The sequence below is a fragment of the Microcebus murinus genome, chromosome 7 (genome assembly GCF_040939455.1).
Source record: "Microcebus murinus isolate Inina chromosome 7, M.murinus_Inina_mat1.0, whole genome shotgun sequence".
Lineage (NCBI taxonomy): Eukaryota > Metazoa > Chordata > Mammalia > Primates > Cheirogaleidae > Microcebus > Microcebus murinus.
The window spans coordinates 66,784,629-66,808,932 of NC_134110.1; the positions used below are offsets into that span (position 1 = coordinate 66,784,629).

A 24,304-nucleotide genomic window follows, 5' to 3' on the forward strand; every position below is an offset into this window, starting at 1 on the left:
AGCCAGGGTACAGTTCCCACAGGGGGCTTGCAGTCCTCTTACATGCTCACTGGTTGTTGCCAGAATTCATTTCCTCCTCACTTCAAGCCAGGAGTGGTACAGTAAATCCTTCTCATGCTTTATATCTCTCTTACTTCCCCTTCTAAGCTGGAAAAAACTCTCTGCTTTTAAAGGCTCATATAAGTAAATCAGGCCTGCAGGGTAATCTTCCTACCTTAAGGTCAACGTGCTATATAACATAACATAATCACAGTAATGACATCTCACCATATTCGTAGGTTCTAGGGATTAAGGTGGGAAAAACCTTGGGGATGGGGGGCATCTTCAGAAAACTGACTACCATACAGAATGTTTGGGAATGCCTAAAAAAAAAAAAAAAAAAAAAAAAAAAAAAGAAAACTGACTACCATAGCCACAAAAAATTGTAAAAATCAATTAGAAACACCCTTCTTACCTGTTAATAATGAACCACGCAACAGTAAGCATTCCTGCTAGCCATGTTCCACTCATAAGCCAACTTGTAACAAATAAAGCAATAACATATATTCCTTGTAACCCCAAAACAATGCTAACATAAAAATATACTGGCTCCATAATCTCCTAAATGGAAAAAAGAGAGTGAGATAATAGGATGACATTAAATAATTTGAGGATTCATAAATATTTGAGAAAATCGACATGAAGGTCAAAAGAAAAACACATACATTGCTTCCAGTTGCATGATACAAAATACTGGTGATAAGTTCTGGATATAGAGACATTTGCTGCACTGCATTTATAGTCTTCAGAGATACAGTTTTGTTATTGTGTGTCAGTTCGTAAACACCTAAAGGCAGAAAGATTTTTCTCCAGATTATTCTGTTTTTAAAATAATTAAAAATATGTCATTCATTAGCCATTATTTAATATTATCAAGAAATCCCAAAATATAATATCCATGTCTCATTTTTCCAATATTTTTATTAAGTATTATATAGAAAAATACCTGTATTCTGAGACAAATCCCCACAAAGGCTCCAATATAGAATAATGTTTTAGTTTAGAAAAATAGTTATTAAAAATATAACTGTGATTATCATACCTCTTTCAAATGAAGGTGCCTTTAACATATCTTTATAATAGGAGTAATAAATGGCACTATCACCCTGAAATGTGATCTCTCGTTCAAGCTCCTAAAAGAAAATGAAATGATTATTTAAATATCAGTGTTTTACAAAGAAATGTTAAATGCCTGAGGTGATAGATACCCCAATTACCCTGATTTGACTAATTTCACATTGTATGCTTGTATCGAAACATCACATTTACTCTATAAAGATATATAAGAAGTATGCACCCATAATAATTAAAAAGTAAATACCAGTGTTTTAAATTTCAGCTGCAATCTTCCTTCTCCCTCCTCATCTCCTAAATTAACATATTTATTTATCCTTTTATTCAGACATGTTTGAATTTCCATTAATCACCAGGAGCCATATTAATGAGGAGGTTAAATTTTTCATTTGTTTAAGAGACAAGAGTTTTGCTATGTTGTCCAGGCTGCAGTGCAGTGGCTATTCACAGGTGCAGGCATAGCTCACAGCATCCAAGAATTCCTGGGCTCAAGCAATCCTTCCGCCTCAGATATCCAAGTAGCTGTTTTCATTTTAATCAAAACACTTAAAGTTTAAAATTGATTATAACTCAAAGTCATTACCTGTTTTATATATAAGGAAAATCTAAAGGGAAAACCAAAAGAAATGCCCTAAGGATAGTAAAAATAGTAAGACAGATAATAACAAATGATAGTTGAAATGTTACAGGTCCATAATAAAAACATGTTTAGGAAGTAAGTAGTATTTTCTATTACTATTCCACATTCCTATGTATCCAGAACAGTAAGCCATTTTACTTAGTACTTTTCAAAAGCAGTAGATACTTAATCAGTACTCTACAAATGAACTTTCAGAAATATATGCAAGTCTTAAAATTCCTAAAATTAGGCTAAACAGAACCAATAATGTAGTAGTCAAAATTATTAGAAGGCCTTGTGCTTTTTATACTGAATTAAACTTTTATGAACCTATAATCTTTTTTTTTTATTTCAGCATATTATGGGGGTACAGATTTTAAGGTTTCAATAAATGCCCATTTCTCCCCCTCCCCCCACAAGTCTGAATCTCCATCATGACCATCCCCCAGATGGTGCACATCTCACTCATTATATATGTATACACCCGCCCCCCTCCCCCCTCCCACCTGCCCAATACCCTATTACTGTAGTACCTATGTGACCACTTAGGTGCTGTTCAGTTAATACCAATTTGCTGGTGAGTATATGTGGTGCTTGTTTTTCCATTCTTGGGAAACTTCACTTAATAGTATGGGTTCCAGCTCTAACCAGGAAAATATAAGATGTGCTATGTCACCATTGTTTCTTAGAGCTGAATAGTACTCCATGGTATACATATACCACATTTTATTAATCCATTCTTGGATTGATGGGCACTTGGGCTGTTTCCACAGCCTTGCAATTATGAATTGTGCTGCTATAAACATTCAAGTGAAGGTGTCTTTTTTGTAGAGTGTCATTGGATCTTTTGGGTAGATGCCCAGCAATGGGATTGCTGGATCAAATGGTAGATTCACTTGTAACGCTTTAAGGTATCTCCATATTGCTTTCCACAGAGGTTGAACTAGTTTGCAGTCCCACCACCAGTGTAGGAGTGTTCCTCTCTCTCCGCAACCACACCAGCATTTATTGTTTGGAGACTTTTTGATAAAGGCCATTCTCACTGGGGTTAAGTGATATCTCATTGTGGTTTTGATTTGCATTTCCCTGATGATTAGAGATGTTGAGCATTTCTTCATATGTTTGTTGGCCATTCTTCTGTCTTCTTTAGAAAAGTTTCTGTTCAAGTCCTTTGCCCACTTTTTAATGGGGTTATTTGATTTTTTCTTCCTGATTTTCGTGAGTTCTAAGTATATTCTAGTTATCAGTCCCTTATCGGATGCATAGGATGCAAAAATTTTCTCCCATTCTGTAGGTTGTCTGTTTACTTTCATGACTATTTCTTTGGCTGTGCAGAAGCTTTGTAGTTTGATCATGTCCCATTTATTTATTTTTGTTGCTGCTGTGATTGCCTTTGGGGACTTCTTCATAAACTCTTTGCCTAGGCCAATGTCTAGGAGAGTGTTTCCAACTTTTTCCTCTAGAATTCTAATAGTTTCATACCTTAGGTTTAAGTCTGTTATCCAGCGTGAGTTGATTTTTTTGAGAGGTGAAAGGTGTGGGTCCTGTTTTAGCCTTCTACAGGTGGCTATCCAGTTTTCCCAGCACCATTTATTGAAAAGGGATTCTTTTCTCCAGCGTATGTTTTTGTCTGCTTTGTCAAAGATTAGATGGCTATATGAGGATGGTTTTATATCAGGATTCTCACATCTGTTCCACTGGTCCATATTCCTATTTTTGTGCCAATACCATATTGATTTAATTACTACAGCTTTGTAGTATAGTTTGATATCTGGCATATTAATGCCTCCCATTTTGTTTTTGTTGCCTAGAATTGCTTTTGATATTCGGGGTCTTCTTTTGAACCTATAATCTTTTAAAATCAACTTTATTGTGTGCATCTTGAGAGGTCGCTGCCTTGGGTCTGGTATCATGAAGTTGGCTTTAATTTTTCTCTTTGTTGCTATGACGAATATGGAGCACCACAAGACTTGGCGATATCCTGTAGTCTTGACTGGCTTCATATCAAAATTAGAGTGTTGACAATTGGCAGTTGGTATGTACTTTCTGATGAGGTGTTTCTTGGACGTGGATGTCCTGTAACCAATGTGTGGCAGGACTTTTACATATTTTTGTACCCTACAGCTTACTGTGACATCCAATATGAGATTTTAAAAGGGAAGATTGTTTTTAGCTCTGTGCTTACATTTATCTCAAAAACAAAGCCAAAGCGAGCATTCATGTTTGTCAGGTGTGTTGTTGAGCAAGACAAACCATCAGCACCTCCCACTACATACATCGACCCAAGGCAGTCCAAATGGCTGGCTTCTACAGTTTACGAAGAGGACATTGTGGACATTTTAAAGTGCACAGAACCTCTTTCCAAATTTTAAAACACACTTTTCTTCTCTATCCATCAATATTGATGAAGTCAAGGAAGTGCCTAACATTAGATCATTGTACATCCTATGCTTCATTTTCTCTTCAATAGGAAATAGAAGTGGGCTACATAATGTGATATATGGAGCAACTGCCCGAGGACTGAGAAACAATATGCCTAAGCTATAGCTATCTTCTGAGGATTTCAGAGTTCTTCCTGATACCATGTGTTTTTAAATGTTTTTATTAACCTGCAATATTAATAAAGTTAGATACTTCAAAAACAAAAATAAAATAAAATCAAACTTGATGTTCTCACATAATATTTACAAATTAGTACAACAACAAAAGACATTAGTTAGAGCATTTTTCCAAAGTTTGATCAACAGAACTTCCTAAGATGTTGATGGGTGTTACTAAAGAGCTCTGTAGCTAAATAAATTTTGAGAAAGGCTGGATTAAACCCAGCTACACGGCTTTCTTTATTGCAAGACTTTTCAGAGTTCCAGTATTTGTTATACCCTGTGAATCCCCAAGAGGAAGTCTTCCCCAGATCTATTGGACCAATGAACCCTTTTTTCCCCATTTAGAGCTTACTATGGTCTGAATGTTTACATCCTCCCAAAATTCATATGTTGAAATCTAAGCTCCAATATGAAGGCATTTGGAAGTGGGATCTTTGGGAGATGCTTAGGCCATGAAGGCAGAGACTTCCCAAATGGGATTAGTGCTCTTATAAAAGAGGGCACACAGAGATCCCTCACCCCTTCTACCATTTGAGGACACAGCAAGAAGATGGCCAGCTACCAACCAGAAAGTGGGCCTTCACCAGACACCAAATCTGCCTACACAGTGATCTTAGACTTCTCAGCCCCCAGAATTGTGAGAAATAAATTTCTGTTGAAAAAGCCACTTAGTTTATGGTATTTTGTTACAGCAGGCTGAGTGTATTAAGATAGAGCTTACTTACCTAAATAAATTTCCTTACAATGATTTTTTATGAATAAAAACAGATGTTTCTGTTTAAGATTTCAAAGATTAAACTCTGGCTCACGTCTGTAATCCCAGCATTCTAGGAGGCCGAGGTGGGCAGATTGCTCAAGGACAGGAGTTCGAAACCAGCCTGAGCAAGAGCAAGACCCCATCTCTACTATAAATAGAAAGAAATTAATTGGCCAACTAATATATAGAGAAAAAATTAGCTGAGCATGGTGGCATATGCCTATAGTCCCACCTACTTGGGAGGTTGAGGCAGGAGGATTGCTTGAGCCCAGGAGTTTGAGGTTGCTGTGAGCTAGGCTGATGCCACAGCACTCACTCTAGCCTGGGCAACAAAGTGAGACTCTGTCTCAAAAACAAACAAACAAAAAAAAAAAACACAAAGATTAAACTCTCAAGCAGTGTTTCTCAAACTTACTGTGCATATGAAACACCTAGAAACTTCACTAAAATGTAAATTTTTATTCTAAATTGGGGTCTGAGAGTCTGCAATTCTGAAAAGGCTCCCAGGTACTGTAATGCTCCTGGCCAATACACAATGCATTAAAAAAACAAAGTTCTTGATGAAGGCCTTCTATATTTTCAAACCTTTGGTTGTTCTCAGTTCTGCCTATACCACAGAATCACTTGGAAATATTTTTTGAAGTACTGATCCCAGCCCTTCCCCCTACTTCTACCTAAGAATCTGAAATGGAGGTTATCTTTTTAAAGATTTCAGATGATTCAATCATATATCCAGTATTGAGAAATACTATTAATTTGCATAACATTTTCAAGAAAATAACATATGCTATAGTAATAGCTAAATCAATACACGTGTAGTCAGTAATTATTCAGTTAAATGTTTTGGTGGTGTTAAGTAAATCCATGGCTTAGTAAGCTTTGACTACCTGCTCAAAAATAAAAACAACAAAAAACCCAGTCTGGGCCCAGCGCAGTGGCTCACGCCTGTAATCCTAGCACTCTGGGAAGCCGAGGCGGGTAGATTGCTCGAGGTCAGGAGTTTAAAACCAGCCTGAGCAAGAGTGAGACCCCCGTCTCTACTATAAATAGAAAGAAATTAATTGGACAACTAATATATATAGAAAAAATTAGCCGGGCATGGTGGCGCATGCCTGTAGTCCCAGCTACTCGAGAGACTGAGGCAGCAGGATTGCTTGAGCCCAGGAGTTTGAGGTTGCTGTGAGCTAAGCTGACACCATAGCACTCACTGTAGCCTGGGCAACAAAGTGAGACTCTGTCTCAAAAAAAAAACCAGTCTGGGTTAAAAAATTTTAAAACCCTATAAAGTCAAGCGAACTTTGAAAACAAACTATTTCAAAGGTCAAACCATGAAATCATAAATATAACGATAGTGACTAAAGAGTCTGTGGAATTAAAACCAAACAATCATAGTAACATGAGGCAACACCTTGAGAAATACTATGTCATTACCCCTGTAATATTCTGAAATAAAAAATAAATAAATAAATATTTTACATGTAAGCAATGTTTTACATGCAAGCAACATATTTTTTGCATGGTGTTAGTATTCACAAAATTTTTTTAGGGATGCAAATATTATTTAATTGAGAGGAGACCGTAGTTGGCTCTGTTCAGAACTTCACAAAGGATTGTTCACAAGTTCATGGTATTTGAGTACTCAACACAACATTCCTATATCAATTTGCATTTGTAGCTATAGCATTCATGGTGATTCTATATATCAGTAAAAATATATGATTACTTGATTGTTTCTACTACAGTTATGTTTAAGTACTTACATATTAAATAAATTAGTATGTTTTATTATAAAAAAATTATGTCATACCTTTTAATCACTTTCAACCCTCCCAAAACATTCTAATCATATGATCTAAAAATTAAAATATTTTAATGCTGAAACTTCCACAGACTGCTTCTGAAATGTGAGTTATCAAAACTACTAAAAGGAGGCTGAGACAACAGGATTGCATGAGCCCAGGAGTTTGAGGTTGCTGTGAGTTAGGCTGAGGCCACGGCACTCACTCTAGCTTGGGCAACAAAGCGAGACTCTGTCTCAAAAAAAACACTACTAAAAGGCTGAATAAACCCCATAACATTTCACTGCCATCAGAAGTCCCTGATAATTAACTGCACAAAGGAGAGCACCCTACTAGTTTCTATTCTATGAAATATACTATTGAATTTCTTAAGGTTGATACCATGACCATGTTCTCAAAAGAGCTTCTACAGCATTTTGTTTCTAACAACCACAAATAAGACAGCACTTGTCATACGTATTACACATATATATTTTGGCTCCCTAGAAAAACAACTTTCGTATACTCAAAATTCTTTCTTCTTACCTGCCTGTTGGAAAACCAGAATTTCCGTTCATGGTATGCTGATAAGTAGAGAGAATACATCATACCACTAGTAAGTGCTGCAAGACAGCCAATGAAAATCTTTGCAAAGCGTTGAAATAATACATCTGAAAAAGCACATTAAAAGTAATCAAAAGGTAATAGACACCCTTGATATGATGTGATAAAAATGGCATTCTACCTCTATGCCCTTTCTTCTAAAAAACCCAGAACCCCAGTATAATCATGAAAAAAATATCAGATCAATTCCAATAGAGGGATACCCTACAATATACCCCAATACTCCTCACACTGTCAAGGCTTTTAAACAAGGAGAGCCTGATAAACTGTCAAAGCCAAGAGGCATCTAAGGAGACATAATAATGCAATATGGTAACTTGGACAGGATCCTGGAACAGAAAAAAGACATTAGATAAAAACTAAGGTAATGTAAATAACATATGAACTGTAGTTAATAATAATATATTAATATTGGTTCATTAATTGTAAAAAATGTATCACACTAACATAAAACGTTAATAAGGGAAACTACATGTGGGAGGGTGTAATGTGGGAACTCTGTACTATCTGCTCAATTCTTCTATAAATCTAAAATTGTTTTAAAATTAAAGTCTATATTCTGCAAGATGAAAAAGTTCTGAGATCTATTTACAACAACATAAATACACAACACTACACAATCGAACACTTAAAAATGGTTATGGTGATAAAAAATTAGTCTTATTAATTTAAAAAAGTTATCAAAAGGAATGTACAACCTAATATCTAAAATAAAAAATAAAATTACATTCAGAATTACTATTGATTTTTTTTTCCTTTCAAGGAATTCTTTTTTGTAGAATAACTTACATACTATAAACTACAGCTATTTAAAATGCACAATTCAGTAAGTTTTGATAATTATGTTGTAAAAGATCACACACAACTGTTATATGTGTGTGTGTGTGTGTGTGTGTGTGTGTGTGTGTATAACTACTTCTTGATGAAATAACATCAAACACATTTGGATTTTGTACACACAGAATGATTCAGTCAGTCCTGCTACAGTCATTAAGTATAACAAGCACAAGCCTAAGGGCCTAAAGCCAGTGTTCCGTTACTAAATGATGGACAGGTTTGTAAAAACCAACTTCTGTTAGCTTTAGTTTAGCTAAACTAAAAATATAGGCTATTTTTAAAACAAATATTAGTAAATATTAGTTTGCACAGGAACATAGTTGAGAATAATTAGATATCACTAAATTAGTAAGAATTATATTCTAAAATGTTTGAAAAACACTACCAAATAAATCAAATATTAGCATCAGTATGATATGATTGTTTTAAAATTTGTTTCCTAATGGCACATATAAAGCATTTGGGATGGTGTCTGGTACATAGTAAGGGTTTAGAAAATATTAGCTATTATTATTGTGTAACACAAGCATTGTGTAACACAACACAAGCTACCTGCAAAAATATATGAGATAGTTAAAGCAATGTTGACAATATGAACTATAAAAACTAATAAGAAAAACTGATCTATGGTGGCAGCTAGGGGAAAGCACTTCAAAGTTTCTAAATGTGTATCGTTCCTTTTATTTTTTTTTCATTAAAGCTTAGACAATGGGCAAATAAATCTTGTTTATCAGGAGACATTATAAAAAGTATATTCAACCTATTTGTATATATGAATGTCTTACCTTAATAATAAATATTTTGCTTTTGTAAGAAGTCAAAGATGGAATAGACATCAAGCTTTCAGTGTTTGACATAAGTATATATATTTTAAAGAAAATAGGCCGGGCACGGTGGCTCACGCCTGTAATCCTAGCTCTCTGGGAGGCCGAGGTGGGCGGATTGCTCAAGGTCAGGAGTTCAAAACCAGCCTGAGCAAGAGCGAGACCCCGTCTCTACTATAAATAGAAAGAAACTAATTGGCCAACTGATATATATATAAAAAATTAGCCAGGCATGGTGGCACATGCCTGTAGTCCCAGCTACTCGGGAGGCTGAGACAGAAGGATCGCTCGAGCCCAGGAGTTTGAGGTTGCTGTGAGCTAGGCTGACGCCACGGCACTCACTGTAGCCTGGGCAACAAAGTGAGACTCTGTCTCAAAAAAAAAAAAAAAAAAAGAAAGAAAATAAGGAGTTGTTGGCCCTGGAAATTGTCTCAAGAAATAAGGATTTGAGTTTAAAAATTGAAAAGTAAAGGATTTGACTTCTACTTAAGTTGTCAGTCATAAACCAGCCTAATAAGCTAGTCCCTTCATTTGTAAAATGCTAATCAGGCACAGAAAAAGAAAAAAAGATTACATATATGTCACTATCGATAACACAAAACACAGTTAAGTAATATTTAATGCACATAAAAAAGCTAATGACAGGCCGGGCGCGGTGGCTCACGCCTGTAATCCTAGCTCTCTGGGAGGCCGAGACGGGCGGATGCTCGAGGTCAGAAGTTCAAAACCAGCCTGAGCAAGAGCAAGACCCCGTCTCTACTATAAATAGAAAGGCCAACTGATATATATATGTAAAAAATTAGCCGGGCATGGTGGCACATGCCTGTAGTCCCAGCTACTCGGGAGGCTGAGGCAGTAGGATCGCTTGAGCCCAGGAGTTTGAGGTTGCTGTGAGCTAGGCTGACGCCACGGCACTCACTCTAGCCTGGACAACAAAGTGAGACTCTGTCTCAAAAAAAAAAAAAAAAGCTAATGACATATTAAGAAATGTAGGATTCAATTTCACAAAAAGTGAAAAAAAGTATAAATACACAGGAAAAAATATAAGCAATACTTATGCTAAAATTTTAATAGTTATATCTAGTGAAATTATGGATGTTATCTTTATTCTTCTTTTCTCTCTTTTCCACATTTTCTACCTGGAAAATACATTTTTTTAGTGGCGGGGAATATTACATTGTAGGGCTTATGTCTAAATTGTTTAATTTTTATTCTTATATTAATATTTCCCAAATTTTTTTAATGGCCATTCTATTAGTCAGCTTTGCTGTGATAACAAAAGTGACCCCAAAATATCACTGGCTTATAAAACAAAGGTTTATTTCTCATATTATTTATGGATTGTGGGTCAGCAGTGACTCTGTCCCAAACTGTCACCCAATTCTAGACTTTAGATTAGCTCTGGCTCTTGTATCTTCTGAGTTCCAGACTGGAGTCAGTCCCTATTTGGGACATAGTATTCTCATGACAGAGGAAAAGAGCTGGAAACCAGGCAGAGTTTCTGCTCAGAACTTGTACACTATTACTTCCACTTACATTCCATTGGCCCTGGCAAATCACATCATAAGCCTTACGATGAGGTAGGGATGAGTACTCTGCCTCAGAGAGGCAGTCCAAATCACATGGCAATGGAAAGATGTATAATCCACTTTTAGGGAAAGGAACAAATGTTTGTAAACAATAAAACAGTCCACCATGTTATGCTACCTTAGTTATAAACATTCACTTCCTTCCTAAAAATAAAGCACATTCGCTCCTTCTCAAAAGAGAACCTAAAAGTAGCTTACTCAGACTATGGAATAGAGGCTTAAATGCCATTTTTTAAGACCTGAAGAGTTGAGTCCTTTTGAATCTAGGCAGGAACTTCTTTTGACAGAACAGTCTCTCAAAAGTTTAACCAGTAATTCTTCTCCTAGGCATTTACCTAAGAGAAATGAAAACATATCTCCGAAGAGACTCGTATAAGAATGTTCACAGCAGCCTTATTCATAACTAAATACTGAAACAACCCAAATGCCCAACAAGAGAAGAAGGGATAAACAATTATGGTACAGTCCTGTGCCACATAATGTTTCAGTCAATGATTGACCACATATACAATGGTGGTCCCCTAAGATTATAATACTATATTTTTATTATACCTTTGCAATATTTAGTTATGTTTAGATACACAAATATAATTGCCTACAGTATTCAGTAGAGTAATACGCTGCATAAGTTTGTAGCCTAAGAGCAATAGGCTGTACTATATAGCTTAAGTGTGTGGTAGGCTATACCACTTAGGTTTGTGTAAGTTCACTCTATGTTCTCACAATGATGAAATCACCTACTGATGCATTTCTCAGAATGTATTCCTGTCATTAAACAACCCATGACTGTGTACTCAAATGGTGAAATACTACTCAGCAATAAAAAAGAATGAACTATTGATATACACAATATGGATAAATCTCAAAATGATCATATTTTTTTTTTTTTTTTTTTTTTTTTGAGACAGAGTCTCGCTTTGTTGCCCAGGCTAGAATGAGTGCCATGGCATCAGCCTAGCTCACAGCAACCTCAAACTCCTGGGCTCAAGCGATCCTTCTGCCTCAGCCTCCCAAGTGGCTGGGACTACAGGCATGCGCCACCATGCCCGGCTAATTTTTTCTATATATATTATTTGGCCAATTAATTTCTTTCTATTTATAGTAGAGACGGGGTCTCACTCTTGCTCAGGCTGGTTTCGAACTCCTGACCTCGAGCAATCCGCCCGCCTCAGCCTCCCAGAGAGCTAGGATTACAGGCGTGAGCCACCGCGCCCGGCCTAAAAATGATCATATTTTTAAAGGATAATATACCAAGGTGAATGAAAGAATCCAGACACCAAGGCATATATGTTTGTATGATTCCATTTATATTAAAGTTCTAGAACATACAAAATTAATTATTCAGTACTGATAAAATATGGTTGGGTTGCCTTAGGGTGGGGCAGTAGTGAAAATCAACTGGAAAGAAATATAAGGAAACTTTCTGCGATAATAGAAATGTTCTATATTTTGTTTTAGCTACATTCAAGTATCAAAATTTATTTAATTAAACACCTAAAATTCTGTGCATTTAATTTTATGTTAATTATATCTCAACTTAGAAAAATTATATCACTCATTTTTGCAAAGAAAGAAAAATTTTATTGACTTTTTATCTACTTGATTCCAGTCAGCTCCATGTTCCAATACCTATATCCACAGTTTTTTCTAGATATGCCTTCTCAAAGGCTTAATTAAACATAGTTTGAGCTTATCAAACTTTTGTGGGCTAATATTGATACCTTTATTTCTTTTTTTCCTAAGTCCTATATCTAATTAAAAGTATTTAGTAGGAACTACCTTAATTCATTCATGCATTTTAACAAATTCTACAACAACCATGTCCTTGATTTGGTCTTTGCTCTGAGGACTCATCTTAACTTGCCTTTGTTACTCTAAGTGTTTCTTGATTTTAATTTCTATTGATTGAAAAAGACAAACAGTTCTAATTTCAATACTATAAGACTCAGAATTTTTGCATTCTCTATTTTCTTCTTCATTCCCCCTTGCAAATAGGCCAATTCTGTTCTAAACTCAGCTCTTTCCAGTAGTCAAATGCAGCTGATAATAACAAGGTACTCTAGTAATATTCTGTTTTACAATCTGGTTACCTAAAATGATTTTTTTAAAATTAGTATTAAAATTATAGCAGCATGTGCCTGTAGTCCCAGATATTTGGGAGACTGAGGTAGGAGAATCACTTGAGCCCAGGAGGGCAAGGTTACAGTGAACTATGAACATTGCATTCCAGCCTGGATAACAGAGTGAGACCCATTAAAAAAAAAAAAATTAGCCAGGCTGGGTGGTTCATACACTTTGGAAGGCCAAGACAGAAGGACTGGCTGGGTGCAGTGGCTCACACCTGTAATCCTAGCACTCTGTGAGGCCGAGGCGGGTGGATTACTCCAGGTCAGGAGTTCTAAACCAGCCTGAGCAAGAGCCAGACCCCGTCTCTACTATAAATAGAAAGAAATTAATTGGACAACTAATATATATAGAAAAAATTAGCTGGGCATGGTGGCGCATGCCTGTAGCCCCAGCTACTCAGGAGGCTGAGGCAGAAGGATTGCTTGAGCCCAGGAGTTTGAGGTTACTGTGAGCTAGGCTGACGCCACAGCACTCACTCTAGCCTGGGAAACAAAGTGAGACTCTGTCTCAAAAAAAAAAGGACAGAAAGATTGCTTGAGGCCAGAAGTTCAAGACAAGCATGGGCAACACAGGAAGACCCTGTCACTACCAATATATATATATATTATATATATATATATATATATATATATTAATTCACAGGAACTGGTATTACCAAATGTTTTGTTACTTCATAATATGGATCTTCATTTTTTTCACCTTCCAAAAACAGTTTTCTTGCTTCCAGCCCCTAAACTAATCTATAGATGACCCACTGCCTTTGTCTTATTTCAGCAAATTTATATACAGACCCTCAACTTTCTATGGACAGGAAGCAATCTGAGAAAGCTGTTCAGCCCCTAAAAATGACATTCTTTAAGCACATCTTAAGATATGGTTATGAAGGATAAGGGAAAAAGAAAGAGCTCCAAAGGATAGAGCCAAGGACCATGGAGCCAATGGACTGGGAAGCAATTCCCAAGAAACACAATTGGGGCATAATCATGAAAGATTCCCTACCCAAGAGTATGAAGACATATTGTCTAGTAGGATTTCAGAATTACTATGGACTAGTGGCTGCTGTATGTCTCCTACTCTATGTCTCCTACTCTTCCTTTCTGAATAGATGCATTTATTCTGGTTATCCTGCTCTTATCCAACAATGTATGTTAAAAGATGGGGCATGTGCAGAAAAGAATTAATATAGCAGACCTGAGACTGCTTTCCTAAGAAAGGCCTACTTACAATGTAGGCTCTTGGCTGGCATCTGGGAATGTGAATTTTAGGAGAGTTCCCACCATCCTCTAACTGATAAGAGTGGTTTACTGTGCCTACCCTGTTTGTACAAACAATGTAGTTTATGCTTTCCTCCTGGAAGTCAAGAATTTTGGCACATGGTAGGCAGAGGCTACCTACATGACCAGCCAACAATAAAGACCCTGAGCACTGAGTCACTAATGAGCTTCCCTAGTAGACAAAACTTTATAAATGTCACAATTTGATGCTGAAGGAAGCAAGCACATCCTGTGTGACTCCATTGGGAATGGAATTTTAGAAGCTTGTCCCTGGCTTATGGATTTCACCCCATGGGCCTTCTCCCTCTGCTAATTTTGTTTTGTATTGTTCACTATAATAAATCATAGTAAGCACAACTGTATTCTGAGACCTGCAAATCCTTCTAGCTAATTACCAAACATGGGAGTGGTCTTGGGAACCCCTGACACAAAACAGATAACTTGTCTTTTTTTTTTCTCCCCGCCCAATAACTTGTCTTTTAGTTCATAGGTCTCTGGATCAGAATGAGTCATAGGTGACCCTGAAGTAGGTAAGAAGACCTTAGGTTTAAGATTCATGCTGTGACTAGGTAAGATTGTCTTTCTTAGGGTGTAGGAAGAAGTAAGTGTATTTTGTCTGAGGGAAGGAAATAAATATTTACAACCAAAAGGACGGGTGTGATAAACTATATTATTTTCTTAACTATTTTCTACTTCCCTATAAAAAGATTATAGATTCTTGTCCCTACCACATGATCTGCAACACTTCCCTATAGTCAGAGTATATTTCTCTATCAAATTGCCTGAACTGATTATATGACTTGCTAGGGCCAACAGAATGTAAGTCCAAGTGAAAGTGTTCCAGGTCAGCAGAAACTTTAAGCAGCATTGCATGATTCTGTCTGTTCTCCTGCTCTTTTCCTCTGTCACAAGAAAAATATGTCCTAAATAAGGGCTATTCCTTCTTAACACAGGAAACTTCAGCCAACCTACAACCACAACATGTAATATTAATCAGAAATAAATGTTTGTCACATGCCAGTGAGATTTTGAGGTTGTTCTATAGCAAAACCTAATAAAAGTCAACCATGTACTTAATCTCAAAATATGTTTATACATTAAGATATTAACACAATATATTTTTTTCTAGCATAACTTTTTTTTATAGTATCATGAAAACTTCAACTCTATCTCACTTACATTTTGGAGCTCTTTCAGGAATTGGAGTGTCATTGATTTTCTCTTCTTTGGCAGATTCCTTATTTTCTGAAGACTTTGGCTTTTTTCTTTGGCGCAGTTCTACAGTTGGTCCTTAAAACATTTGAGATAACATTGCAATATGTGTATCAAAATTGTTCTAATCTATATCCCAAGCTGATTAACTTTTATTATACTAAAGCAAAAGTCACAGTGAGACCTATTTAGTACGAAAGATAACTTTTTCATAATTATTTTAGCACCCTGCAAACTTGTCTTTTGTACAAAAAAAAAAAGACAATTTAGGATCCACCCCTCCACACCTCTTTTTGAGAGTCCTATTGATAAACCAAGTTAACAAATCTATTGAGATAGTTAACAAATATATTAGCTGGGCCAGGTGGCTCACACCTGTAATCCTAGCACTCTGGGAGACCAAGGCGGGAGGATAACTTGAGCTGGAGTTCGAGACCAGCCTGAGCAAGAGTGAGATCCCATCTGTACTAAAAATAGAAAAAATTAGCCTGGCATAGTGGTGTGTGCCTATAGTCCCAGCTACTAGAGAGGCTGAGGATTGCTTGAGCACAGGAGTCTCAGGTTGCTATGAGCTAGGCTGATGCCACAGCACTTGCCCCAGCAACAGACTGAGACTGTCTCAAAAAAAAAAAAAAAAAAAAAAAAAGCCAATATACTATATGTGATCAAGAGGCCAGGTAAATAGGTCTTTTATGTTATATAGAGTCTAAAAATACACATTTTAAGATAAATTGGGAAGGGAATATTCACATAAAAAGTATTCTTATAAAAAACTATCATTTTCCTTTTAAGAAATTTTCTTTATTAAATACATCACTTTTAGGAACTTAAAAGTGTTCTCTTTGTACATATAAATGAACTTTATGAAAGTATAATTTACACAAAAAATTTAGATTTTCAAATAATTTATGAGGTATACAAATCTTAACAGTCATCTCTCAAGAATCTGTATTAGCAATGATCAATGACCATAGAAATAAATAATCTATAAAAGATCTATAACACTATACTTTCTTGATCTGTGATGCTATATATTTGAAGATACTATTTAATAACAGGTTTTCAAGGGGAAAAGAACCCCACTATCATACTGAATGCATGCACTGATTTTAAAACATATCAATTTTAGTGGCAATTTTAGTGGCATATCAATTGTAGGGGCAAAAAGTACAACTTGAGAAATATAGTATTCATTTTAGCCAACCTCCTTAACTTTGTCCCTAAAACTAACTTTTTGCCTGTCACCAAGAAACAAAACTGATCAGATACAAATTTGACCTCATTTCCTTTCTTTTCTTTCTTTTTTTTTTTTTTTTTTTTTTTTTGAGACAAAGTCTTACTCTGTTGTCCGGGCTAGAGTACCATGGTGTCAGCCAAACTCACAGCAACCTCAAACTCCTGGGCTCAAGCAATCCTCCTGCCTCAGCCTCCCGAGTAGCTGGAACTACAGGCATGTGTCACCATGCCCAGCTAATTTTTCCTATATATTTTTAGTTGTCCAGCTAATTTCCTTTTTTTTTTTTTTTTGAGACAGAGTCTCGCTTTGTTGCCCAGGCTAGAGTGAGTGCCATGGCGTCAGCCTAGCTCACAGCAACCTTAAACTCCTGGGCTCAAGCAATCCTTCTGCCTCAGCCTCCTGAGTAGCTGGGACTACAGGCATGCGCCTCCATGCCCAGCTAATTTTTTCTATATATATTAGTTGGCCAATTAATTTCTTTCTATTTATAGTAGAAACTGGGTCTGGCTCTTGCTCAGGCTGGTTTCGAACTCCAGACCTCAAGCAATCTGCCTGCCTCAGCCTCCCAGAGAGCTAGGATTACAGGCATGAGCCACCGCGCCCAGCCAATTTCCTTTCTATTAATCATATAACTTCATAATTGAAAGACAAAGCCAGATAGCTCTAGGAGGAAAAACATCAAAGGCCAAAACAATGGACAAACTAGATTATTAGTTCTGATAGGAAAGTTCTAGGGTAGAATTCAAGTTTCCTTTTCACTATTTTATATTTATAGCATTGTAAAGAAAAACTCAAATTAAATAAGATGATAACATACCCACAAAAATAGCCTGCTATTTTAGACTTGGGGCCAGTGATCTTCATAATGAAATAGCAGGGCTACAAATAGGCTTATAAATGTCTATCCAGACTATACATAGCAATTTCCAAATGAAATGTTAATATTTCTCTACTCAAGTTTGTCACTTCTTTCTTCGCTCTAGCATTTCTTTCAAGAAGCATAACTATAAACATGCTGATCCTCTACTGTATCAAGGAAAACATGTTTTAGAAGGTCAGATTCCCAAAAAGTATTTACTTAGAAAACAGTTGGGCAATGAAGAGGATCCAGTGAATGTGAATGGTAAGCAAAAAGGGATATAGAGAATACCTGAATATAGGTAAAACACAGAGACTATTTAGTCTTTTTTTTTTTTTTTTGAGACAGAGTCTTGTTCTGTTGCCCCAGGCAGAGTGCAGTGGCATAGCTGGAACTATAGGCAAGCCAGTGCACTGCTAATTTTTCTATGTATAGTAGAGATGGGTCTTGCTTTTACTCTGACTGCTCTTTAACTCCTGAGTTCAAGTGATCCTCCTACCTCAGCCTCCCAGAGTGCTAGGATTACAGGCATGAGCCCCGTGCCCAGCCTATTTAGTCTAATTTTAATATAGCGGAATACAAGATAATTTGTGGTTTTCTGGTGTTTTTTTCTGAGGCAGAGTCTCACTCTGTTGCCCAGGCTAGAGTGCTGTGGCATCAGCCTAGCTCACAGCAACCTCAAACTCCTGGGCTCAAGCAATCCTTCTGCCTCAGCCTCCCCAGTAGCTGGGACTATAAGCATGCACCACCATGCCTGGCTAATTTTTTCTATATATTTTTAGTTGGCCAATCAATTTCTTTCTAATTTTAGTAGAGATGGGGTCTTGCTCTTGCTCAGGCTGGTCTCTAACTCCTTAGCTCAAACGATCCATCCACCTCGACCTCCCGGAGTGCTAGGATTACAGGCATGATAATTTGTGTTTAAAAAAAAAAATACAGAGTGCCAAATAAACATAAAGCACTCAGAATGATGCCTAGCACATAGACATGTTTACTATAAATATTATCACTGCTAGCATTATAATAAATGAATTTAATTATTCATTGTTGACTATTATATTTATGGAATTAAAAATTTGTTGAAACTATATTTTAATAAAGCTGCAACCATTGTTCCATATAAGATGTTCCATATAAGATGTATTTAATTACTTTTGAATTACCTGTAATTCTACAACCAAAAATCATTTATCATTTACATCACATAAGTAAATTTTATAAAATGGTATAGTCTTTTAATTGGTTCCACATCATATCTATTTAATTAGTAGTAAATATAATCTAAAATAATTTTTCATTTTGCATGATATATATTAAAGACTTCCAGTATTGCAGTGTTAATTTTTTTGATACTTAAATTAAGCATGAATGTGCCCATAGGATCATACAAGCTGGCCTATCAACCTATCCCTAGAGATTTGCAGTTAGTCAGAAAAGGAAAATGTTTCAAATTACAATATGTGTAACAACAGATAGGACCAAGGAAACAAATGGAACTACATTCTTCCTTACCAACTACAAATAGCTTGGATTTTGTAGCTGTTTTTAGTTACAGTGTCTTAAATTTAGATCAACTTCAACACTCCGAAAACTCAAGTGGAGGAGACAAATATGAACCAAGCATGAGCATAAGGACAAGGGCAGCAAACACTTATTTATTTATTTGTTTGTTTGTATTTATTTATTTATTTTGAGACACAGTCTCTCACTCTGTCCCCCAGGGTAGAGTGCAGTGGTGTCATCATAGCTCACTTCAACCTCCAAGTCCTGGGCTCAAGTCATTCCCCGCCTCAGCCTCTGGAGTAGCTGGAACTACAGGCGCTTGCCACTGCACCCAGCTAATTTTCTTTTCTATTTTTGTAGAGACAGGGGTCTCGCTCTTGTTCAGGCTAGTCTCCAACTCCTGGCCTCAAGCTTATCCAATCCTCCCACCTCGGCCTCCCAGAGTGCTAGGATTACAGGCGTGAACCACCTCACCTGGCCCTTATGTTTCTAGTAATTTGTTTTTATTGCATTTTATGAAAATGGTGGTGCAGGGCAAAATGGAGTAGTGGTGGTGCTGAAATTTAAAAGGTGGCTATCAGCTATTTAGCAGACCTCTACTGAGTGCTAATGGTTGCTCCAGCAACCATTCCATGTGCTTCCTGAATATTAAATTTTTTAGCCCCCATGACAACTCTAGGAGCTAAGTGCCATTAGAGATCAGAGCCCCCATGACACAGACAGGGACTTTATGGGTAACATGCCTGGGTCACATGGCTTGTAAATACCAGACGCAGGATTAAAACCCCAGGAGTCTGGTTTTGAATTCCAAGGTCTAGCCATACTTATTTTTTTTTTTTTTTGAGACATGGTCTCATTCTGTCTCCCAGGATAGGGTGCCATTCTATCATCATAGCCCACTGCAACCTCAAACTCCTGGGTTCAAGCAATCCTCCTGCCTCAGCCTCCCAAGTAGTTGGGACTACAGGCATGTGCCACCACCCCCAGCTAATTTTTCAGCAAACACTTCTTACACTTAATATTTTTAAAAATTAATTTCTACTGAATTTTATAAACTCCTCCCTTGCACTCTTGGTTCAAAAAAGGATTAAATCTAAATTAGATCAACTTACTATCACATTCACGACCCCACTCGTAAGGTAAAAAGTTGTGTTTTCCACCAGAATACAAAATCTAACTGCTGGGTCAAGTGACAAAACCACATGTAGCTCCTGAAACTAGTAGAGGTATCATGAAGTTATTATGCCATAAATATTCCTTATAGTATCTATCACCAGCTAATAAGTTTCCTCCAACTTCCCATTTTTCTCTCACGCCTATCATTTTCTATAATTATTGATGAAAAAATTGATTTTCCTGGCATTCGCCCTAAGGAGGCGCGGGAACCTTTCTCCAGGCCACCCACTTTCACACTCGAAGCCCTCCTGGCCTCATCATCCCCCAAATCTACTTACATGCCCCTGCCCTTTGCCATTTTCCTCCTGAACCATAAATGAACTTGGCCTTCTTCAGTCTCTGCGTCCTCAACCCCTCCCAATTCACCACACCGTGTTTACCTCAAGTCCCCGCCTCTATTTACGCCTCAGTCGAGCCTGAGCCTCTCAGCCTGTGACTCTGTGCTCGCCAGTATCCACAGACCTTCAGAGAGCTCACGCAGCTCGGGAGGCATCTGTGTAAACAACCCATCGCACTCAAACACGCACTCAGCACCTGCACCTACGTCCTCTAAATCTCGCCGCGTCCCCCACTTCATTAACGACCTGCTCACAACCCTCCTTCACCACCACTCCCCACAAGCTTTCGCTCTTGCTACCGATTCCCAACTTTAAGCTCCACCTTTGCTTCCCAATTCGGCCGGCGAAACTTCGGGCCATCCCCCCCGCTCCTGCGGAATTTCCCCGCAAACCTCTCCCCGCCGCCCCGCTCCCTCGCGCCCTCCCCACGCGACCGCAGCCACCGGCCACCCGCAGCCCAGGCCTCCGGGCCCTCGCGCCCCCGCCTCCTTCCCCAGACCGCGGGCGGCAGTTGGCGCGCTGGACCCCGGGGCCGTCACCTTCTTCCTCCGCCATCGTCTCCGCGGAGGCCGGGGCGACCCTGCGGCGGCTCCCGAGCGGCCCGCAGTCTCCGTCCCTCTGCGTCGCCCAACCCTTCGGCCGCCCCGGGCCTGCTCCCGGCCGCCGCGCCCCCACTTCCTGACCCGCCCCCCTCCGGTGTAGCTGCCAACCGCATCCCCCCAGGCGGCCAGGGAACCAGAGTGCCGGGAGCGGAGAAGGGCCGGAGCGTTTCGCTGGGGCGCCTGGGCCTGCTCCGGCAGGAAGGAGACTCCACGCCGGGGGCGCCTCCTGTGGCAGCCGATGCCGGCCGCTTCCTCAACTGGAAAGCGAGGCTGGAGGGTTCCGCTTCCCGCCACGGCCTCTCCCTTCGCCCATCCCTTCCAAAACAATGGGGATCTGAGCATGCTTTCTGCAACTTTTGTGATTCGACTGAGCGAGTCAGAGACTATCATCAGATACACCCTCCATCCAGATCCAGCCCCTATCCTCGCCCCATTTTCGAAAAGGGGAAACTGAGGTCCAGCGCGGTAGAAGTCGCAAGGCTAGTCAGAGCCAGAACTGAAACCCAGTGCTCCCAACTGCAATCAGTGCCTGCATTCTCACTGGGATTTCAGAGTGCAGCAAAATGTTCTGGGTCGGCGCTTTGGTTTAGTAGGCCACTTGACCATTGCAAGAAAGAGGCTTGTGCTTGGAACTTAATCTTTTTAATCAGCAAAACTAATTAAACAAATACATTGCATTTCATGATATTCTGGGGGAAAATCCAATAATACTATGGTCTTGGGGTAGGGTGCAATTAGAAATTCCACAGCAAACAGCAATAGAACATAGGTTTAATTTGTTAAAACTGTGTATGTCTTCACTTTCATTATTACCTAGCATACTCCAACAAATACCAGAACCTTTTCCCCAACAGTGCTCAGAAGTAATTTTAGGAACTGACAGATTTTAAAGCAGGAGAAACAAGCATAAGAACTTGACGTTATGAGGTAATTATAGATATCCCCTTATTAGCAGGCAGCCAGATTTACCTAATAGTGCCTTCAAATTAGGATATTTGAAGAGAAGCCATCATTCTTCAGTGCTGCGCAAAAACAATTCCAGGAAGTCTTTTCTCTGTCTTGCTTTGCCTTCAAACAACACTGCATAAGGAGTTAGAAAGAATGCACCAGAACAGGCCTGGGGTCAAAGGAGAAAGAGAACAGAATGTATGGGACCTTGAAAACCACAGGATATGTAGGGCCCATGGACACGGACAGCAGATAACCAAGTGTCCTTCTTATCAAATCAGCTGGCTAAAAGAGCCATACCTCATGGGACACCAGTACAGTAGCCATTGAGTTTGGCTGTTTTCCAAGTCGATACCTACATTTCCTTCATGATCAGCTCAAGATGACTAATGGTCTTTTTTTTTTTTTTTTTTTTGAGACAGAGTCTCGCTTTGTTGCCTAGGCTAGAGTGAGTGCCATGGCGTCAGCCTAGCTCACAGCAACCTCAAACTCCTGGGCTCAAGCAATCCTTCTGTCTCAGCCTCCCAAGTAGCTGGGACTACAGGCATGAGCCACCATGCCCGGCTAATTTTTTTATATATATTAGTTGGCCAATTAGTTTCTTTCTATTTATAGTAGAGACGTGGTCTCGCTCTTGCTCAGGCTGGTTTCGAACTCCCGACCTCGAGCAATCCACCCGCCTCAGCCTCCCAGAGAGCTAGGATTACAGGCGTGAGCCACCGCGCCCGGCTGACTAATGGTCTTAATTGTAAAATATGCCTGCCCTATACCATAGTGGGGGAAAGAAAAATGATATAAAAAAAATAGCTTCTTAAAATGAGAAATGTCCCAGCTACTTGGGCAGCATAGGTAGGAGGATTGTTTGAGCCCAAGAGTTCGATACCAGCCTGGACAATATAGCAAAACTCAGCCTCTACAAAATATTAAAAAATTAGCTGGTCATGGCGGTACATGCCAATACCAGCTACATGGGAGGCTGAGACAGGAGGATCACTTGAGCATAGGAGTTTGAGGTTGCAGTGAGCTACCTCAAACAGCTGCACTCTAGCCTGGGTGACAGAACAAGATTCTGACTCAAAAAATAAATAAATAATAAAAAATGAGAAATGGAAATATGACAGAAGATATATATATATATATATATTTGATCATCAAATAGAAATCAGTTGACTAGTGGCTGTGTTCCTTAGTAGAAACATTCTTCCCTTGAACCCTAAAACCTCTGCATAAGGTTGAGAGTGGGGCATCTTATTCTCAAACTGGTATAATATTGCTGTGAAAGAAATAAGCCTTTTTTACTCAAAATACATACTTCAACCAAAAAGAACCTTAATTGTTCAGGATGTTGCCTTGCAACAGGCATTATAGCCAATTTCATTAGGTCATTCCATAAGGCCAGCTGTTTCCAGATGGTAATGCACAAGGCTAGTGAACACATGGTCCTAAGGCAATTTCAGGTGATAACCTGATTCCTGACTATGTTACCACAGCAAAACCATGGGGTGCGGTTTCCCATCCAAAATTTGAAGGATAACTTCATTTCCCTTTGCCTCACATTAATCAGTTCTAAACACTCCACGTTTCCTCAAAGTGGTATTTTATTTATAATCTACTCTCCAAGAGCAATATGATTTTCTACCACCTCTAGAAGCTTGACCCCTTTTGTATGCAATGGATATGTGAAATAGTCTTTAAGAAGTCGTTAGAACATGTAGATTAGGAGGCTTTTATAGTAAACTGAGGAAGAAAATACAGGCCTGGAATAAGGAAATAGAAATAAAATGTTCAAAGAGAATGTATTCAAAAGATAAAAAATAAAATCTACAGTGCTTGATGACATATTGGATGTGATAAATGATGGGTTAGAGATAACTTCTGAGGTCTCTATCTTAAAGTTAATCCTGTGTATTCTGTGTGCCAAGGACAACGTACTGCCAAGATATGAGAAAACTATAACATAACAGCCCTTGAGGACTTACCTAGTTGAAACCAAAGAAATATATGCAAAGTGTATTTCAAAAACATTCTTCTGATAAATGCTTCACCTCAATACTATTATAGTATTAACAAAACATAAGTGTGAAACCCTTGTGTCAGTTCAGCTTTTCTTCTATTAAAGATATGGAATTTTGTCCCATCTTTATTATGTAATAAGATCTTGATTATCCCCCTTGAGATTCCCCTCAAACACTGCCTTCCTTGTGAAGTCTGAACCAAATGTGATCAGTTTGCCTTTACTGCCATTATATTCTGGTTGGTATTTTGGCCATGTTTTATATCTAGC

General features: G+C 38.3%; 1 protein-coding gene across 2 annotated transcripts in view; it reads right to left on the minus strand.

The window, feature by feature from the left end:
* DPY19L4 (dpy-19 like 4) overlaps positions 1-21,374 on the minus strand; it is a 63,950-nt gene extending 42,576 nt beyond the window's left edge. The window contains exons 1-6 of one of the 2 annotated variants that reach the window (XM_012772838.3): positions 21,010-21,374; positions 15,325-15,435; positions 7,417-7,541; positions 1,082-1,172; positions 705-826; positions 455-600 (exon numbers count right to left, since the gene is read on the minus strand). In XM_012772838.3, coding sequence (XP_012628292.1) covers positions 455-600; positions 705-826; positions 1,082-1,172; positions 7,417-7,541; positions 15,325-15,435; positions 21,010-21,025 — 611 coding nt within the window. In that variant the 5' untranslated portion in view covers positions 21,026-21,374. The remainder of the gene's footprint in view (positions 1-454; positions 601-704; positions 827-1,081; positions 1,173-7,416; positions 7,542-15,324; positions 15,436-21,009) is intronic. The other variant, XM_012772839.3, reaches the window with a different exon arrangement.
* Between the last annotated feature and the right edge of the window lie 2,930 nt (positions 21,375-24,304).